The sequence below is a fragment of the Varroa jacobsoni genome, unplaced genomic scaffold (genome assembly GCF_002532875.2).
Source record: "Varroa jacobsoni isolate VJ856 unplaced genomic scaffold, vjacob_1.0 scaffold_145, whole genome shotgun sequence".
Taxonomy (NCBI): Eukaryota; Metazoa; Arthropoda; class Arachnida; order Mesostigmata; family Varroidae; genus Varroa; species Varroa jacobsoni.
This window is the reverse complement of record NW_019213047.1, coordinates 217,308-238,729: the sequence shown is the minus strand read 5'-3', so window position 1 is coordinate 238,729 and position 21,422 is coordinate 217,308. Positions and strand designations below refer to the sequence as shown.

Genomic DNA, 21,422 nt, shown 5'->3' with positions numbered 1-21,422 from the left:
GTCCTACCAGTAGAAACCCATTCACATCAGTTAGCAGAAGACTGGCAGCTTTTGTCACACGTATCGTACAGGTAACAATCAATACGATTTGGCTCAATATCTCTACTCTAGAATGACTGGTTCAATACTTGCTTTGAGCAAGATATGCAAAAGTTAATGGACAACTACTTTTCGGCCCCTTCGATATAAACATCATGCGACCTCCAATGCGCACAACGGAAGATTAAGCGCTACCGAGATATGCTTTTTACAATATGGCATTGACTATCAGTCAGGCTTCGTCTGACGTCTTCTGTCAACCGTCAAGAATACCTTGTTAACTTATATATGCCATAAAATGTTTCACATGTTCTAGGCAGTACACTAGACTTATTTTACTATATGTAGTATCATACAGATATTTGTTCAAATGTGACGTTTAACCAGAAAAGTAGGCTTTTTCACAGAATTTGCCGGAAATTCCGCACGCGATCACAGACCCAAAACGATCATAACCGAGCTTCTGAGCCCGGGGTTGACAAAAGGCACGAATAAACGATGTCATTTAATTTCGCTTTGCCCCGTCCTCTACTGTATGTCACTGTGTAGCCAAAATGCACAGCGGCCTTTTGTACAAAAAAAAAACCCAAACACAGATCCAAGCTCGACTGTAGGCTTTTTTCGCAGAAGTGGCGCACAGACAAACATGGATAAGCCTCAAGCAACCTGAACAAACGTATCCCAGCAACTGTCTATGGATGGATCCACGACCGGATCAGACAAAAAAAAAAAGTTACTGCAACAAACATGGTAAAAGAAAAAAGTTACATTCTGTTAAGGGGCATGGGATCTCGTACGGACGGTTGAAATGACGAACAAGTTATCGCAATTCCCATCTGTGCAGATTGTTACTACCATCACTTCTGTATTATTTCGATTATTATTATTACTACTATTATACAGTAGCTTTGTATCCTGTAACAGATATCTATTCTTTACGTGTTAATGTCTAATGTATCGCTGTGACACCGATACATTCCTTCGCAGAGAAGAGGGTCTGTTGCCGCGCCTGCTACCGTCGCCGCTCTCGCTGTTACTGTAAAACGTGCTTAGTCGCCTCTTTCCCTGCGCGACGCTGCTTTGTCTTGTTTTGTTGCTACTGTTGTACATCTTAGCAGCAGCGGTGGCGAGCTGATCAGCGACGGTAGCAGACGGAGAGCGCAAAAGGTTCGCGTAGCACAGCCTCTCAGCAAGTAAGGAAGGATGGTAGAGTGGTAGTAAGGTGAGTAGTCGTAGTAGAAGTAAAAATTATCGCTCAGTAAAACGAGCAGCGAACAGTCAGCGACGACGGTGGATAGCAGCCATTCGACAGATACAGATGGACAGACACGAGGCAAAGGAATGCCCGGCAACGGCCTCCGCCTCCGCCGCCGCCGATGACGACGCCGACGACGAAGACCACGCCGACGACGAGCTGCTGTCGATGCGGCTGCCACTACTTCTTCGATCATCGCTACTACCGCCGCCATTGCTGTCAAAGACTGGCACCATCGCAGCCATTGTCATCATCGCGGTGGTATCGCAGACTGCCGGGGCAGCCGCATCTACAGCGGTAGTGAAATAGCAATTCAACTGGCGCTATCCTCAACACTACAACTGCTATTATTCGCATTATCACCTCTGGTCGGTTAATGGCTGTTGCCAACAGCGCGTCGGCGGCACCGGCAGAATCAACAACCACTATCAGCTGCGATAGTAGCGGTAGTAACTTTATGGCGATAGCGACAATCATCATCGCAATCAGCAGCCGCCGTCACTTCCTTCTCTTTTTCCCTGTTGATGCAGTTTGCTATTTCTGGAGCCGCTGCTTCCGCTGATGTCGCCGACATGTCCGTAGATGAAGTCCATGTTGGCTATGACACCACATGCACTTCATCCGCAGCATAACTGCAATTGGCGTATGTCGAATAGTAAGCAACGAAAGCTATTACTAGTCCTAATAGTAGACGTGAAAATATGTACTAGGTCAACAATAACATTCTGTCATGTGTATTTGATAACAACAGCTAGCCAACAGAGATAGTAGTTATCTAAGCCTAGCGCGTCACAATCAGCTCTTGCAATTCTGGTGCTAATAGCAGCGCCGGTATGACCTAATAATAATAATAATAATGATCATGCTGAATAGAAAAGGTAATGCCTAGGAAACTACAATGACGGCAGCGGTATAAAAAGCTACATCAGCAAATCGTCGCCGAGCGGTAATGCACGACGGCAGGAGAAAATAACACCAGGCGCGGCGGCGGCGGCGGCGGCTGCAGCAGCAGCAGCAGCAATGATCGTAGCAGAAGAAGCGAAGAGCAGACGTCGTCGACGGCCAACTACGGCTACGGCTACGGCAACGACTGCAATCGACAGGTAAAAGCAGCAGCAGACAGCAGTGCCGCCGCTGGGGGCTCCGTTTGTACCGCCGACGTCGCGTGGATGCGAATGGATGACAGGAGAGCCAAAGACCGACCGAGCCAAACAAGCGATTGGAAGACAGCGGTAACAGCAGCGACGGCGCCAGCGGGACCGATAGCCACTAACATCAGTTGAATGAATGTTCAATACTACTGACGGACTGAATGGCCCATTACTACTTGCAGCGGCAAACGATTACGCTACCGCCATTGCCACAACCCCCAGTACGGCACCATTCAGATGAGCACCACGCTCGTCCAGCTCGGGACTCAGTCGTTGAACGACGTTGTCGTCAACGGTAGTAGCATCAAGACTAACGATGAAGAGAGCGACGACTGCTGCATACACAATGTATATCGACGTCCAGCCAGCCGACCGTTGGCATACGCACGTTTCCGATACAGAACGAAAAATTATATTTTTAGACATTTTACAGTATCCATTCTACGACGTCCTCGTTAATGAATTTTTCTTCAGTCATATTTTCTCATGTTTTTATACGTTTGAGTTTTTTTTTTTTAACTCGAATAATGGGAAAGGACACATTATTCGAAACGATGGTTCTCGCTATTTTGGAGTTTGCTTTTTATTACAGCGAACCCCTGCAGAAGAACGTGAGATAAGCTTCCAACTAAAAGTAAATCGTAAAGCGATACTCTAAATACGCTCTTAGACAATAATTTCCTAATGAAAATATGTTTACTCATCAAGAGCGATCGAGAAATATAACTTATTTAGCCAGACAAGTTGACTCTGCAGCTCTTATCGGAGAAATCCCTAAAGCATCCATAAACTATAACAGGGGGCATGCAAACCTATATAAACGGACGTGCTACAGTGTTCGGTTACGATCAGACGGACCGACACAGAAAAAACGGACTAAACGGAAATGATAGCCTATTAACGACTGGTTGTTTTTCTTATCATACATCTATTACGTTTACTGAAACTAATCTAACCTAACCAATTGTTTAAATCAAATGAAGTATTGGGACCACCATTATCTCTAACAAGATGTGATCCTATTTTACGACACGTAATGAGTTTTCGAATTTCTCTTCTTTTCAAAAAGAAATGCGGTCCGTGTCTACGTGAATAGACGTTATTGTAATAACTAATAACGAAACAACTTTGCCAATTCATGCATAGAGTATTGTCTTGCATGAATCGCACATATAACACCGACAGCGGTGGTGGAAACGACGACAAAAACAACAGGCACGCAGAATTGTCCTCGATTGCTTCGTGCTCCTTCATTAGACATAACAGTTAGTTCCAGATATGGCGACCTCATGCCCACACACATACTAGCACACACGGATTACCGCCTTCGCTGTTTGCACCCGCTTGCGTAAAAAGCCCCCTGACACTAGCGAAACATCATCAGGTTAGTGGCGGATCAAATCCATAGCGTGTTGTCGAATCCAGGCTAGCCATGCGGCGCAAGGAACAACAATAATAACGTGAATACGAGTGATACAAATAATACCCCCTAGCAGCGAAAATCGTGCCACCCTTAATTAACTGTTAGTATGCCACATATGATCACCGCCACTGTCGCTCGTACTAGTGGTGGTAGTTAATAAACGGACTAAGAGTCTCCGCAATCGGTTGGTTATGTTACACACTGTTGCGATTAAGATTAACGCTGAAAAACATTTTCCACAAACACTGCCCTCAGTAATTACTGTCACGCTCTGAACCGTAAGTGTATTTACTCGCATTCACTTTCTCTGCAGCATGCCATTGCTTATATAGCACCAGCAGCAGCAGTAGCAGTAGCCTCTGAACCGATCGCGAGATCAGGTCTATTTCATAAGCACGTAGACAAGTTGGAATAACGTCTCGCTCTTTCTCTTTTCCCCCTACCTAATACTACTGCAGCAGGTCGTCTACTGCTGCTGCTGCGGCCGTTGCCGCCTGTCCTACGGATACGATGCTGTTACTTGCTGGCTGCCGTCACGACGACGGCTCACAGCGAGAGGCGATCACGGCGCGATATACTAACAACTGGATGATATGTCCATGTCCTGTCGTGTTACTGGTTTGTGGAAGTCCCGTCAACAATCGCACCGGCAGTTGGTGCAGTGGCTGCGGCCGCAACAGATCGAAAAACATCTTGTCGAGTTGACCGTTGCCGTTAATACTGTTGTAGATACATACGTACACGCCCGCTGCCTGTATTTCAGTAGTATATATATGTATATATATATATATGTATATGTGTATATGTGTTACAAGTTAAACTTTTTTACAATTGCTTATCGCAATTCACCTGCGATAGTAGCCATATGTAGGAATAGGCGCAAAATATAGAAAAGTGAAGCAACATCCGTAGTGATTGCAGTAGCGGTAATGGTAAGAGCATCAACAGCACGAAATTATGTGCGACACGATATATAGTATTCTTAGCTCTTGTTGATTTTCCCTATAAATCGAAGCACTGTGCTAATTCCGGTAAATGTAGTATAGGGCACGCACGCACCGCATGTGTCTGAGTGCCCCAGAGGCGGAGAGCTGGCAGTCCAGCAGCCAGCCTTTCGTTACCCCCTGCTGCCTGTCTGTCGTTGTACTATTCCTGCACGATGATCGCGATGTCTTCATATCGCTGGCTGGCGTACCCTTATGGGCTAATAAAAAATCAATCTACCATTGTAGGATTAAGTGTTCTCGAGAGCGGAGGCAGTTGGCTAACTATAACACACGACTGAAACGACAGCGACGGCTGCTGCTGGTCGGTGGCTAATGGCTGGTGGCTGGACAGAAGGAACTGACTGCATGTATGTCTATGTACATTAAGATAATGTAGTTAGACGGAATACTCACGTCTGGGGTGTTGGCTGTCCGGCGGGGTTTCCGCGATGTTGGTGTGGGCCAGGATGCGGCTGAGAGCCGGGATGTGGCCCGTGCTGCTGCATAGGATTGTACTTGGGCTGCTGTCTCGGTGGGCCGCTATTGGTGCCCGGAACAGGCCCGGTGGGTTGCTGCACCAGGGGGAGACCTGGCATGACAGCCCCTCGGGGCGCGGGCTCGCCCAATCCACCAATTAAATGAGCATATCACTCTCGCACTCACTAGCTAAACTTAAACACGATTTCACCACGAAACACTGATGATTTCTAGGGATTTAATTCTCAGCCCTTTGCCTTAGAGAACAAGCAGGCGCACACAAGATGGCGCTTGTTAGAAGGAATGCTCCTGCTTGCTGGCCGATAGCATCGGATAAACGTATTGCCGACCGCTTGCAGACAGCCACTACCGCCGCCGCCGCTACCGCTGCTGCTGCTGCTGCTGCCAGCAACTACAACGAAAGCGGCTGTTTGCTTCCCTGTCTGTTGTCCGTCTCTCTTCCAGCCAGCCAATCCGCCGTAATAGTGCCTGCTGCCTGCCCGAGAAACAGCGACAGCAGCGGCAACACTAACCATCATTCGATGGCAGGTAGGAGCGCGCCAAAGTTCAACTGAAGCCGACGGGCGACATCGCTCGTACCCACCGCATGAATGGGAATGGCGCGAGCAATGTCGACGGCGGCGGCGCCAGCAGCGGCGGCGGCAGAAAGAAAAACACTTGCAGGCCGGAAGGAATATTGGAGTAGAATTTTGTAGGCGGATAAAAATAACTTATTAAAAAGAAGGCTTAACAAAAAATTGTTATACTTTTTTGTTGCACATAGTCGGTACTGTCGAGGACGAAAGAGGCAGGCCACTAACAGAGAATCGTAGACAACATTCTGTGTCGGCAATTTAATTTTGTCATTCGGTGGACGCAAATGGAAATTTTGAACGGTTCTGCTGTATATTGCTTAATATAAACACACTAAAAATAAGCTCAATAGCTCTCTGATAAAGGATGGTTCACCAATTGTCACCAACTTGGACTATGATTTGCTCAGTTAGAAAAGTAGCAAGACACAAGTAGTGACTTCTGTCAACAGCGAAAGATTATAATTAAAATACGCACATAAAGCGCACGTAAAGCTGTCCCCAATTCATTTTCAACGAAGAGGATCACCGAGCAACGTTCACAAACTTCACTCTAAGTTTACGAATATTTTTTTCTTCTATACGAAGAACAAGCCTATTTTTCCCTCTTTCAATTATTTTGTTAAAATCCGTTAAATAGTATGGATTCGGTCGAGGCCTAATATTTTTCGATCATGTTTGCACGAATACGCAAGTTAACCTCTATTCTGGTTTTTGCGTTAGAGTTTGCGCTCAAAGCTGGCCATAAAAGGAAACTCCATTTTTCACTGACTAATTGGAAATTTATGTTTTGAATTGTAGATGGGATATCGAGCAAGCATACTAATGCCTTCATTCGTCCGTAGTAAAGTAACACTCTTCAGCTCAGCAACCAAACTTTATGAACATGAAATATCTAACGGTACTTGACACTTACCCAATTAGACTGACGGCTTTCAAGACGTTTCAAGATGAAGAAAAATCTGGCGCTCCCTCTATTGCCGGAAATAGGAAACAAAACTATCTCAGGAGAAGAACGTGCTGAACAGTTTTTGTTGCAGAGGCGGTCCCTAAAAGTGGCATACGAAGTGGAGAAATGTTACTTCAACTTCCACTGCAACGCTTCGAGTGACTACTAGAAAGAAGACCTATCTTTTCTACTACTAGCTGAGTAAAATTTGGAAGAATAACGTTTTAAACGTCTCTACCAGCACATCTACCGAGCATTATTGTGAGGTCATGCAGTTTATATGGGGAAAAAGCATTGCAACCCAGAATTTTCGTTCCACCTGGACATACTCTACTCCTACTACGAACGTTTGGATCTTTGCAAGACTTATCATTTTCCTGGAAGCTAAAGACGACTCACGGGAATAATAATGGAATATAATGATCCTTAATGATTTAATTTCAGGATCAATGTTCGACAAAAATCATTTGTGAATTTCTCTTATGATATCTGCTCTTATTTGAGCCACATTGTGATGAGTTACTTTAATACTATGAAGGGTGTTACACGCTCATCTTATTCTTAGTAATAATAAACTAAACAGACTTTAACCCTTTACCTGATTACTGATTATACAAAGGCTTTAAGAGTGGGGTACGTGAAGTTTGACGTTCGCTAGAACTTTGCTTATTCCGTTAACTACTTCATAACTAAAATTTACAAACTTACCGAGTATATCAAGTAGCAAGCTTAATTAATCGAAATAAACAGTATTTTGCTTGCAAGCTGCGCGGAGACACCGGTTTCAAAAGCGAGTCAGGTATCTGCTTACGTAAAAGAAAACGAAGTTATTTCAGGTAGTCTTAAAGATACCCTCGTGACCAGCTCTTTGAGCGAATGGCGGGGTCGGCGCGGACGATGTTGATTTTTGTCCAGTTGATATATGTTTCGACCAGATACGTGCCGACGCACTGAAATATCGTCTGCTTTTATTCACACGATAATGCGTCAATACAAGCAAGATTTTCATCTTACTTAATTATTTAGGTTTTATTTATCACATCCATTTTACATTGAAAGCAGCATTGTTACTTATTTGCTGAAGTTAGTTTTGATATGTATCACTTTGACGTGATGGTTTTGCTATAGAGACATCCACCCAAGAACGACTAGATTATACACAAATTGTCGACTTAAGAACGCCAAAGGGAAAGGTTACCGAAAACGACTACCCACATATACTACGAAATTTCTGACTAAAAATTTTCCTCGAACGTTTTATTAATGCCGGCCCCGGTCGCCGTTAAGTGAACGAGGCTACGTGTCCCCAAAATGAACAAATGTCAAATCCGTATTTGGCGGGTGGTCTGCTTGGCAGCCCGCCGACGAAGGTATTTACGAGTGGGTGGCCTTTAACCGTCGGGGCGTTGTGATTCCGAGTTGCCGCTGACGGCCACCGAGAACTTCATTGACTGTGACTTGCTGGGTGGACGAACGAACGTCTCAGAGTGGTGTCCCTGATTGTGTTCCTACTGCTGCTAGAATAGTACTGGTCGATCTGAGTGTGAACTTGTTCGCTGCTGTGTAGCTAAGCAGCCTCGGTCGAGGACAACTACGCGCGCGGCACACTTACCAGCGATGTCGGTAAGTCAAATAAAAGTTTATTGAATGAAAAATGAATATCTGCTGTCGGTAACTGTTTATGGCTGTCACAAAAGTTACGCCGCCTCCACTTGCTACGCGTCAATTAAGTCTAAGAGGCCCGTGCTATTCGGTGAGCTGATTTTGTCAGGCATTGGTTCCAGTCTCTGGATCTGTAAAACAGCAGCTATGTAATAAACAATTACAGTTGAACAGAGAGCCTTGGCTGTTTCAAGGTGGTCAACTTTGGAGTGTCAACAGCTTAGTCAGTGGATCCTGTTGTGTTCGGGTGCAAAATAAAAGCCAACACTGAAGAACCTCGATTAATCGATCGCTGAAATTAAGTTTAACCCAAGGTTGCTATCAATTTTCGGTTGCCAGTTATGCTTATGAGGTTTTATGAAGTACTGCGTAATGAAAGTACATATAAGCTCGGTAGACGATTCCCGTTGCGGCAGTAGATTGGTTGAAGCTGGAGAAACGCTTTCACGACGAGCTATTGAATGTCGATGGATGCTGTTACACAAACATACTTATACATTTGGCCTATTTAAAATAAGCCCCTGGAGTTCAATTGTAGTTTCAGCAATAGCTGCAATAAATCTTTGTTATATAATACAAAATGCTTTGTCTAATATTATTCAGGAATACCGTAAAAAAACGACCACTGTGAGATGTATTTGTGTCAGTCTTATATTATAATAGTTTGTCTTGGACAATTTCTATTAATTTTCTTATGGTAGCCCCAAAAATCATTAAAATATATGAACTATGCTATAATAAATATATTATACAATACGAGGAAGCCAAATTTTCGAGTTAATAATACGTTAATTTTAAACGAGTTTTAATTAGATTTGAAGCAACTTAACGATGTATATACAAGCGCATTTGCGTTTTCGGTGCAAGCGAATGGCAGAGCGCTGTAGTTCGTGAGAGTGATCTATTGAACTCTGAGGTTGAAATCCAGATCGTGACATTTTTAGAACTTGTCAACCTACGGTGTCCATTAGCCTTCAGCGAACTTTGGCACTGGCCATCGCTGTTGTGCAAAATTATAGTTCATTTTTTGGCTCTCGGTTCTGCTGCTCCTGCTGCTGTTGTTCTTCGAATTTACGAATTTGTGACTGGTTATAGCTTACCGCGGTCGTCGTATTTACATATATGGAAATGTGGCAAAGACGTACATTAGTGAGCCAAGATGGTGAGTAATCCACCGTTTTGTTACCGTCGGTGCTGCTTGACTGCAAACATCAAGGTGTCAATTAAAGGTTTAGGCCTTGCCGACCCGTTGGTAACGACCACACATCGACGCGGGCATAAGTGCGTACACACACACACACACTCACAGAACGTATGAGCGTCACATGACCACCGCAACAGAGATGATTACTGGTTGCCGGCTGCTCTTATCCGCCAACCAGCATTTCCTTACCGGGAGCGAGCAAAGTAGAATTTAACCATGGACAACAAACGAGTTAAGTCAATCTTTGAATCTTTTGTTGCTTCTACCAAGAAGAAATAAACGCTATATAAATAGCAGTACCATTCCGCGGGCGACACTGGATATTCAGAGGAAAGCATGAAAGTCAAGTGAGGAAGAAGCGGAAGACAAAAGAAATATAGTATGTGATTCATGCTATTGATAGCAAATTCATTGGGACAAAATATAGAAGTATAATAAATTTACTTTGTTAACAAAGTTGTATGTCCAAAACAGCATGAGTTTGTATGTGCTGAACCAGACTGGAATCGGAGACGTTTTGAGTCCGAGTCTTCGGCGCTGCCGCGTACTCTATCTCGCAGATAAATGTTAGACAAACATGGTCGTAAGCGACAACAAGGATATTAATAGTAATAGTGTTTCGTTGCTACCACAATGGTAGAAGCAATGGAGTGTTTTCTCTGATTTACAGTAAATCTACTATTCACGAAGCTCGTACTGGCTGGTGGCCAGCAATGGAGGGTTGTTGCAAGCAACATGTTTACCGACTTGGCGACACGTCAGCTGAAACTGGCGTACAGCTTGCGCCCACTTTGAGGTTAACATTTGACGCTCAATGTTCCATAATGGGTTATGTGTCGGTAACTACAGTTCACTAGAAATTTACAGTTGACATCCTATGAGTTTTGTTTGTTCTTAATGTTATCCGGAGTGAATGTTGAATTGCTCATACTGGAAGAGGTGAGGCTGAATTTACGTACTTAATGTGGTAATAGGACGCCTATTGATGTCGATTTTCCTTCTGTCGCGAATATTCGTATGCATATTAATGCACCACTCCTGGCTACAATGCAGTTTTATTTAAATACCTTACTTTCTGAACAATCAGGTAAGGACATGTATGAAATCGCTCATTATTATTATAGATGGCTTATCTGTTAAATGCTGAAATCCAGTGAGAAATTAACTTGGTGCTCACCTAATGCCTTCGTTCTTAGTTACGTACATTTTATATATTTTGCTAAGCTACGGCATAAGGCCTTACCTAATCGAGTGTATTGCAGCCTTTCGCTATCCCAGGAGTTTTCGTGTCAGAGTCAACGATCGTTTCGTTCCGCGTAGAGAAACAACAACTGACTGTCCGCTAAGGACAATGCTAGAATTACTGACTTAAATCATGTAGATAAATTCACTTATGTGATATCAAAGCTATGGCTTACGCCGACGTCGTTGAAACGTATTTTTTTGTTGTTACAGAAGAAAACTATCAAAAAGTGCAAACTGCGATAGATCAGTTTAAAGGATAGACTGTAGGACTTAACGTAAAACTTTGAATTCATAATGATTTCATTGTGCGCTTGGAGCAAGGCAAACCTATGAAGATGATCACAACGACGTCGACAGTCGTGAATTAACAACAGTTAACTACATGCGTGACCTGAGAATGACGACTTCAACATATCTCAAATATAGTAACCGCGCATCGAAAAGGGCAAACTAGACTCCACGTTCATTCATAATAAACAAAATGTTTTTATGTTACTAGATTATTAGACTGATACGTAGGGCCAATTATCTCTAGTGCGTCTTCAGTGTGAAATAAAGGGTATATACAAAAAACAATTGAAGCTGGTAGAGAAGAAATTAGAAGGGTGTCTTGTTGAAACGACGTGGTCAATAACGATATTGTGGAAGTATTATGCAAAAACGATTTACAACAAAAACATGCTAAGTAGATTGTGGAATAACCTATATCTGGTCAAAGCATTGTTCAGATAATTCTCACAGCCACACAGTAATTCATACAGCAAGTACACCCCACCCCTATAGTTTTTCAAACTATAGGAGTGGGGTGTACTTAAGCGCATTAAACATGCGGCCAAAATAAGCGCGGTTTAAAACAGTCTTCTCGTGACTCGCGCAACCTCCACTTGAGCGTCATTTATTTTCCCCAGCACTTATTTGTCCGTATTTCGAGTGAAGCGTATTCATATAATTATTATTAGCTAAAGCTAAATTAGTTTTTAAAATGGACATGTACGCCGTCAATGCATCTGCCGATCTAAATTACGTCTTATGTACCTAATGTGTTTTTCGGTTTCCGGCTGACCATTGTGCGATGAAATGCAGAACGATGTACAGCTCGACGCGGCTCTGGATCTGATGCGACGTCTTCCACCGCAGAGGATCGATCAGAGCCTAAACGACCTGGTGGATCTTGTCCCTGGCCTCACTGAGGAGCTTCTGACGTCCATTGATCAGCCACTCAAAGTTGCACGTTGCTCCGTCACGGGAAAAGATTATCTCCTTTGCGACTACAATCGCGATGGTGATTCGTACAGGTCAGTTAGGCTACATTTGACAGAAAAATATTTTTTGGCGAGTAGATACTGCTGTGCAGCAACTCAAATATTCGTTCACGAACATAATTTTAAAAAAAATGCATCTTGATCGTTATATGATCTCTTTTGGCTGGGCAACAACAGAGCAGGTCAGGTGCACCATACACTTGAAATCGCAAATTGGTAAGTCGATTTAACGAGGTGCAATTAGGTGTGCATTAAGCTACGAGTTTTTGCAAGTTTGCCTACCAACAATTTAATTCTCTTTTGTCCGGAAATCTAGTTCCTTATTACAAGAATTTTTCTCGACATATTGAGTTTACAAGTACTCGATTTCAGTATAAAAACTATAGTTAAGCATGATATAATAATATATAAACAAGTGGTCCGACTTTGTAATTCAGTCAGTCATTATCTCTAGCGGAAGAGCAGCAACATAATTTAGATTTAAGAGTAAACTTCTCAATCAATTTGTTTAATATAGGTCCCCTTGGAGCAACAAGTACGAGCCGCCGATCGAAGATGGCGCCATGCCCACAGATCGCCTGAGGGATCTTGAAGAACAGGCTAATAGGGTATTTGAACAATACAAACAGCTGTACTATGAAGGTGGCGTATCCTCTGTTTACCTATGGGAGCTCGGAAGTAACGGGTTTGCTGGCGTTGTCCTTATCAAAAAAGTAAGCAGAATACATCTAAAGAGTAAAAAAAGCTTGTTAACAAGTGGATACTTTTAAATCATTACAATGCGTTTCAGGAATATGTAAAGTATAAAATCCAATACACTATGAGATGTATCAGTCGAAACAGCAAAAACGAATGAATTATCCGAGCGAAAGTTTAAAGACGGGAAATTTTAGGCAAATTTTGTTTTTCAGTATATCATAATGCAGATACAAGTTAAAGAAACTTGTTACAATTACAAATGTTTAGGGAGGTGATACGTCCGGGAAAATCCAAGGATCGTGGGATTCAATTCACGTAGTCGAGGTACAGGAAAAATCATCAGGGAAGAACGCTCACTACAAACTGACGTCAACGGTAATGCTCTGGTTATGCACAAGGTTTCCGGACTCCGGCACAATATCGCTCGGAGGGTCACTCATGAGACAATTTGTAAGTTAAGCCGTTCGTTAAAGCACCTAATCAAATATTTCAATAGCTCATGGTCTTTCCCGTTGGTTGAGTAAACATTTAAAAGCACACTGTATGGTACGTTCGGTATATTGATATTCATTTGGCTTCAAAAAAAACTGGAGTTTTGCATTTATATCTACGAATAAAATATGGTGTTCATTCCGCGAAAATGTTACAACATTTCTTACAGTTTCGTATTTTTAAACCCAGTGAAGCGGTATGTCTGGCAGTGGAGGATCTTTCCTCTCTTGTACATGGCAGAATGTACATCTTTGCCTGTACATTTGAATTGGCTCACTGCAACTGAAGCTACTATTCAATTATAAGTGGTAGAAGATACTTTTTTTCCGTAATTTATTTCATAATCTAAGAGTTCTGCAAAAACCTTCTTATTCTCATTGTGGTCTATTTTAGGAGCAGGATTGGACAGTGTCAGAGGTGACTCCACACATTATTAACATTGGAAAGATGGTTGAGGAGGCAGAAAACAAAATTAAGGCTTCCTTGAGCGAAATTTACTTCAGCAAGACCCTCAATGTTGTCAACGGGCTTCGGTATTGACCATTCTTTTCATATTTTTTATATTTAAAGGTGTCTCATTACTAAATTCCAGCTACAATATGTATAATGTTCCACGTAAGGTAAACTGTAATAGACACTGGTTGCATAAAAATGCTCGTAATAAAGAGTGTTAGAATACCCATGAATAAAAAATCATACAACTAATAAATAGGGCTGTTGTACTTATGTATGTATGAATATATAATTAGTACCTGTCAGACTTTTTCCAGCTCTCAACCGTCGGCCTAATCTTGTAAAGTAGGTTGACTCCTTGATTCGTATCTTTTTACCATATAATCTGTTCCTAAAAAACTGACCACGATGCACACCACTATAATTGTATAATAATTCTTCATCTGGTCCTCTCAGGTCTCAAACCGGCATCATCGATGATCAGAAGAGGGCTGAACACCTTAAGGCGCTAGAGAAGGCAATCACTAACCGTACGAAACAGAGTCAGCCTGCAGACAGCAGCTGATTGATGCGACGCGAGAGGCCCAACTCACTCGCCGTGCCCTAACGAACCTAATACGGCAACAGCAGTAACAACTATCTAAAATGATGATCGACGATTGTTCCCACCTATGTCAGCTACGCACAGCCAAGCAGTCCACCGAGATTATGCTTTAACAGCGTAAGGCCCCAAACAAAGCCGCGCGCGCTAGTTAGTAACTGACGTATACCCGATGACAATGAAAATGTAAACAAGAACGCTACCTGGAGGCCTAGATAGTCGCTGGAAATTGAATTAAGAATTTGCCGAACTTACCGGGGATTGCTCGTCAGTCATGCAGTAAAACGGCATTGCTTTTCCACTGTGGAGGCTGTTTTGATGATGATGACGATAACTACGGAATGAGACCGTTGTCGTTTATGTTGGCCGAGTCCATACGTGCGTCCGTGAATAATTAGAAAAAGATATCTATCTTGTGTAGCAATATCTGCAGTAACAGTAACAACGACATCAAAGCGTCACGATCATCCGTAAATCGGCGCAGATAAAGACGCGAAAAATCGTACATTTTTTGCATCTCGCTGTTTGTAGACATGACGACGATGATGACGAGCGTGTTGCCTCATTTTTTTTCGTTTTTCCTTCTATCTGGCAACAAACAAGTAAGGGATATTGTAGGAGACAATAGGCGAAAACATTACGACGCTTGCTGGAAGCGTACCTCGACAGATCGAAACCGAATATAATAGATCTGAATCATATATATTTAATTATTGCTGTTCATGACTTTTCTCATGGTAGAAACCATAATGGCACGATAATTTCATAACTTACGGAAGCTTTGTAGACAAAACGTACGAATGATGATTCACTTGAAGAACAAGACAAAATCATCGGAGGCAGATAGACAGCGCGTAAGAAGTGGTATTGCCAAGAACAACGATTTTGCTCGTATAGTATACAAATTGCCGTGACGGGACGCAAAAAAAATCGCTAACAGCTTAGCTTATTTATTAAGAAGATATTATAAGATAAGATCGTACTATGTAGCGCTCACGTGGAGCTATCGAAAATTACCTCGCAAGCACAAACTGCTTATATAGGACTGAAAAACAACATCAATGATTGCTCCTACAATTTGATGGATAACAAAGAACAATGTTAACATTATCAATACTGATAGATATAAATATTATATATGAATATACTTGGCTGAACATGATTCTGATGAAAAACGTAATTGAGAAGAATGGGATAATTGTCGACCAACTGGTGTTATACAGAGGGAATGATACGATTAAATGAATACAACGCATCGTGATGATTGGATTTAAAAAGATATGATTCATGGTTCGTTTGTAATGAAGATATCTTAAAAACGTTGTGCTTCTACTGGTGTTGACTTTGCCAGATAAACAGCAACGCTAAGAGAATGTCTTCGAAATACCGAATATTGATCTGCAAGAAGGTATACTAATGATCGAAGAACAGCGGCAGAATTTCGACGAGGCTCTCTGCAAGAAAGAAAGAAGATTACCGGAGAGATAGCATCTAAGCGAATCGGAATATTCTTTATGGTATAGGAGGAGCGTAAGGAAACAAATGCGAAAATTACTGCGACACAGAGAAAAATCATTGTAGAAATTGATGAATTAAGCCATAGTACTTAGATTATTCGGGTTTGCGAAACTGTGACAGCGGAGAAATAAAGTAGAAGGAATCTACTTTTTGCTATTGTAGCCTCGTTTCGATTGTCTGTGATGACCAGACGAGAAATACAAGATAGGTGCAAAGGCGTACGTTCATTTTTGCTGGCATCGTAACATTATTAGCCGCAGCAGAACTAGCGATTCTGACGAGAAGCATTGAAAAACGCACATACATACACATATAAGAACCCCAAAAAACGTGACAAAAAAATACTGCAAAATACTAGCAGACTTTTTATCGGTATTTGACAAGGACTATTAATAATGCACATCTTTTACAAAATTGAGAAACTGATGCTTACCCGCACTATGCTGGGAAAACGTTATTCGACCTGTAAAATAACACCTTACGTACTACTGTTAAATTGCGAAATGCCTTGTGGATCACACTGAGCACAAAAGTAAACAACAACGAAAAATACAATATGGAGGTCAAACGATATAAAAATTAAGGGACGGACGAGCTCGCGCACGCATAAAAAAAATACGGATAGTACAGAGGTACAGCAATAAGAAAAAAACCTTTGCAATTAATACTGCACTACGGCAGGTGTATATGGCCGTCTTCTGGCAATGTTATCTTTTTTTAAAAATTGCAGTTTTTTTAAAACTGCAATTATCAGTCTCAAGCAACTGCTGCATGTCATTGCGAACGCTTCAGAAGACTTACTCTCCGTGGAGGCGAATTTTTCGCGAAAGTAGGGGTAGGCAATAATTCAACCGAATGCTATAATGGATTGTCGAGCCAATAAAAAAACATGCAGCTCGCTAGTTTTCACTTCGGGTTGCGCGAATTTATACAAAACTTCTAGAAATACATAAATAGAAATTGCTGATGAGAGCTTTAAAAACGTGCGAGAGTACTTTCAAAAACGTCAGAGGAACCGGGCACTTCATACAAAAAACACCTTAGTCTTTTCCAGTAACGCCTTTTCGGGGATAAAAGAATACTAGTGAAGTATTCTGGAATTTGAAATACTAATTTGGCATCATCAAGAGTATAAAAAATATAAATGCTGACCAAACAGATGTCTAGATGCGGCAGATGTCGCCGGACAGCATAGAATTTCGATGACTGGAATTCAAGGATGAAAAGGGGAACCTTAAGCAGAATATGTCTGTATATAAACATCATAGTGGAAGCAATATTGATCTTCGAGGACACCTTACCACTCGTCTCTATCCAAGTATCTGGAATATTATGGGAGCCTCTGAAAATAGAATCAAGTGAATCGATTGATCCTTAATTTTTAGTGGCTTGTTCGTGTTTTTCTTACATTCGTGCGCAAACAGTGCTCGTTTAGTGCTGTTTTTACCTTGTTAACAGGATGTCAAAGGAGATGCTAACGAAAGTCTGGTGATGCAATAACGAGACATTTGATCTGGCGGCCTATGGGAGACTGTAGGACCACGAAGCCGTTATGGGTGGTAAATACTAACAACCAAGTAGACGTAGATGCGGGCGGACGACGAAACTGTAGGGATCGGCTCATTAGTTCGCGATAATCGCTTCCGTTCGGAACACCCTGCATACATACGGAAGATTCTGTGCACTAATACATGAAATGCGAAATGAAGACAACGGAGATGTTGCAGATAGCTGGCTCGCAGCCAACTTGTACCAAACGTTGAGTGAGAAGGAACAAATGGAAATGTTACACAGTCTTGTAGTGATGATAACGTGTAACAATAATATGTTTCATAACAAAGAATAATAGTGACAATGAGTCTTTATTTTACTGTTGCACGTGTGATATAATAATAGTATTAATAATAATTAATCTAAATGAAATTTCTTGTGGAATTACTTTCAGTTTTTGTTCTAGTTAAAATAGGAGATACCTTTTAGACAACTTCGAAAGCAACGGGTAGTCAGGTTCAAGCCAATAACTTATATGCATTTTTTGTAACGCGTGGTATGAAGTTATCGCTCGAATCAATGCAATAAATCTTATACGCGGTAATGAAGAGTTAAAAAATACTATCAGTAAAGTAAGCGTAGCACTTGCCAATTGGAACCCATTACCCTATTTTACCAAGTGGATAATATTACTATTTAAACCACTTAACTGACTGCTTTCTACTTCAGAAGGAAAGGAAAAATGCAAATTAAGATTTTTAAAATGTGGGTAAATAGGTGTTTTATTTGTTTGAGCTTATGACCATGGGCAGAATCTCGTTATAGGGTTGTGATTATACCAAACTTTATATTAATGGCTTCAAAACAAAAATTATCCGTGCCATCAAACATTCGTTTAAACACATTTACATTAAAAACGTTGCCCAGCTAATATGAATACAGATATCTATCTGTGACTAACGTGACGAAGTTGTTACGTATTATGTGAATTATTCATTGCCTCAGGCTTTCAAGACTCTTTTGCGCAGGTAGAACAACTCCGCGACAATCTCCAAACCCTATTCTTAAGCCAGGTATTTTGCAGTGACCCCTTATAATGACCTCATCATTATCCTGAAGGAACTTTCGGGATCCACCGTTTTCTAAAGCTACATCCTTGGTGCCCCGCCAACTGAGTTCTAGCATCGAACCAAAGGAGTTTTCAGACGGTCCACTAATCGTGCCTGATGCAAGCAGATCACCGGGGCGCATGTTACAACCAGTAATCGAGTGATGTGTTAATTGCTGTTTCATAGTCCAGTACAGATGCTTGAAATTGGAACGGCATACAGTAGACTCCGCAGCCCCTAAGGGCTTGATTGCCACTTGCAGCTCAATGTCGAACGAATAAGGGTCTTGATGTCTGAGGTAGGACATTGGTTGAGGATCCTGCGGATAGTTATTGACCTTGAACGGTTCCAAAGCTTCCATCGTTACAACCCATGGACTGACTGTAGTTCCGACATTCTTAGAAAGAAATGGTCCCAGCGGGAGATACTCCCATTTTTGAATATCTCGTGCCGACCAATCGTTCATAAGAACCATTCCGAAGATATGTTCCTCGGCCTCACCGATGGCAATAGGTTCACCCAACTTATTGGGTGGGCCTACAAAAAATGCCATCTCTAGTTCAAAATCCATCAACATACTGGGGCAAAATTGCGGCGGTTTTGAATCGTCCGGTCGTATCTGACCCCATGGTCTGTGTAATGGTGTACCAGAGACGACTAACGACGAAGCTCGGCCGTGATATCCTACTGGCAAATATTTCCAGTTGGGCATAAGCGCGTTGTCTTTTCCACGGAACATGATGCCTACGTTAGTGGCATGATCAAGAGAAGAGTAGAAGTCGGTGTAATCACCAATCTGTGCAGGTAGATGCATTGTTACTTCAGACTGCAAAATGAGCGCCTTTTGACGGAGGCCTGCATCGTCGCGCAGTGCTGGTTCGTCTACTGATAGAAGCCGTTGTAGATTGACTCGTGCTTCATGCCAAGCTGGAAATAGTCACAAAAAACGTATTGCTTCATTCGGGTTCACTTCAGGTAATTAACATACAGTGCAAAAAACGTGAATACGAGTTGGACGAAAGAAACGTATAGTTACAATAGTTTTCAATACAATACGAGCCTTTCTATAAGGAGCAGAAGTGTACGACTTGAATATTTTCTTTTCGTATAATTATAGTTATGTAGAATTAATATCCTATGTGCCACAATCCCTATATATTATATTTTTAGACGTACAGAAGAACTTCCATCCAAGTAGGAAGTGCAATTGTAATACATGCAATGCCATCTCCCTTCATAATTTATTCCTCCCTAGCACTAAGTAAAATATGTTATACCTGGTCGACCCAATGCCATAAATTCGTTCAGCGACTCTCTGTGAAATACATGCAGCTTTCCAGCGAGCTTGTCCACTTTGAACAGATGCGTAACTAAACCAACGTCAAGAACGTACTCTCCAATAGCTACGCCGATATGGCGATTTGCTTTTTCCCCACGAGAAAACACGCCATACGGAAGGTTCTCCAGTGGGAAGTCACTCTCGTTAGGCACTTGTACGAAACTCATATTTTCAGTGATGTCGATCGGATTTCAATATACACAAAAAACGTATGACTTCCTTTCCGAACGAATGCAGTTTTACAACGATAGCAGTGGAACAAAAACACTATCGGACTATTTTAATAGAACTGCTTTTAAGTGTGGCCGAGCAAACTGTTGCCTGGTCGTTATTTAGAGTCAGCCGTGAAGCTTTTTTCACTCATCAGCGCTAAATTTTGCCCAATAGAGAAAGGATCGAATGATGCGGCCGCAGTATGTTGTTTTGAGCGATAGGCGCTTGGATAAACGCAGACACACGCACGGATGTTAACGACGCATGCGCCACCACCAGCATTTGCGGTGTAAAAACTCGCACAGTGTATCGAGCGCAGAGGGCAATAGCAGCAGTAGCACTGATAAGTTTAAAACCGGTTCCGTAAGCAATTTGAGATGGCTACGAGTGTCTGGCGTATTTGCCTTGTTGTCTAGAAATTGTTGCACGGTTTGAAGGATAGCACAGTGAATAAAAAAGGTAGAGAAGCATAATTACATACAGCGGAACTCACCGTCCATATATCCGCTATACTTTCGAAACCTACCGGAATGGGTTCAAAAAAGACACCCTATTGGATATAAAGACACAAAGGTCCCAATTGCCAGTTTCCGTTTAGACAGCAACCTCTTCCAGTGTGCTAAAGGCAGCTCCAAGCGATCGGCGATTTCATCTAGATATTTGAAGATTAAAACAATCGCGCAAAAGCGGAAACTAGAACAGCAGCTCTCTTCTTTGGCAAAGGCTGAGTAAATCGTGAGGACAACTATTCAGAGCGATGCTAGCACGGCTTTGCCCCAAGCTCAACCAGGGGTTATTTCTAGGCCTTTTTTTGAAAATTGCAATGAATTAACTTTATGTAATATTTATACTACATCATACATGAACGAAATGACAACACACCTTCGATGATGTGCGCCAGCTATACCATTTTGTAAATTCCGTCTATGCAAATCTTGGTATAGATTTAAATAAATATAAATACAAATAAAAATATCGATATCCCAATTATCTGTGACATATCTAACAGCATATATATATTTATATATGAACCGTAGTTAAGTTTGTGATGCAAGACCTAAAAAATTTATTATTGAGAGGGTCCAGTAGGCTAAGGCGCTTCGCTTGTTGAAATTTGCAGCCTAATAACAGCGTCAAAGGATAGGGCACACAACCAATGATTTTCGCTCGGCTCTTAGACAGATACTATCCACGCAATATGGAGTTTTTTTTACCGCAGCCAGCATCTGCAGCCGCCCGTGTATTGTGTACGACAGGCGCT

The 21,422-nt window shown here is 42.0% G+C and overlaps 3 protein-coding genes across 5 annotated transcripts in view; 1 reads left to right on the top strand and 2 right to left on the bottom strand.

The window, feature by feature from the left end:
* LOC111269253 (eukaryotic translation initiation factor 4 gamma 3) overlaps positions 1-5,679 on the bottom strand; it is a 28,676-nt gene extending 22,997 nt beyond the window's left edge. For 2 of the 3 annotated variants that reach the window (XM_022848706.2, XM_022848715.2), the window contains exon 1: positions 5,269-5,679. In XM_022848706.2, coding sequence (XP_022704441.1) covers positions 5,269-5,450 — 182 coding nt within the window. In that variant the 5' untranslated portion in view covers positions 5,451-5,679. The remainder of the gene's footprint in view (positions 1-5,268) is intronic. The other variant, XM_022848722.2, reaches the window with a different exon arrangement.
* A 2,611-nt stretch (positions 5,680-8,290) lies between these two features.
* Positions 8,291-17,857, top strand: cpb (F-actin-capping protein subunit beta). The gene is made up of 6 exons (XM_022848695.2): positions 8,291-8,496; positions 12,068-12,279; positions 12,764-12,959; positions 13,213-13,395; positions 13,831-13,970; positions 14,347-17,857. The coding sequence occupies exons 1-6, from the start codon at positions 8,491-8,493 to the stop codon at positions 14,453-14,455; spliced, it is 846 nt and encodes a 281-aa protein (XP_022704430.1). The 5' UTR covers positions 8,291-8,490; the 3' UTR covers positions 14,456-17,857.
* A 392-nt stretch (positions 17,858-18,249) lies between these two features.
* Faa (fumarylacetoacetate hydrolase) lies at positions 18,250-20,457 on the bottom strand. Its single transcript, XM_022848689.2, has 2 exons — positions 19,887-20,457; positions 18,250-19,536 (listed from the first exon to the last, which is right to left on the bottom strand). Exons 1-2 carry the CDS (start codon positions 20,113-20,115, stop codon positions 18,494-18,496), a joined length of 1,272 nt encoding a protein of 423 aa, XP_022704424.1. The 5' UTR covers positions 20,116-20,457; the 3' UTR covers positions 18,250-18,493.
* Positions 20,458-21,422: the final 965 nt, after the last annotated feature.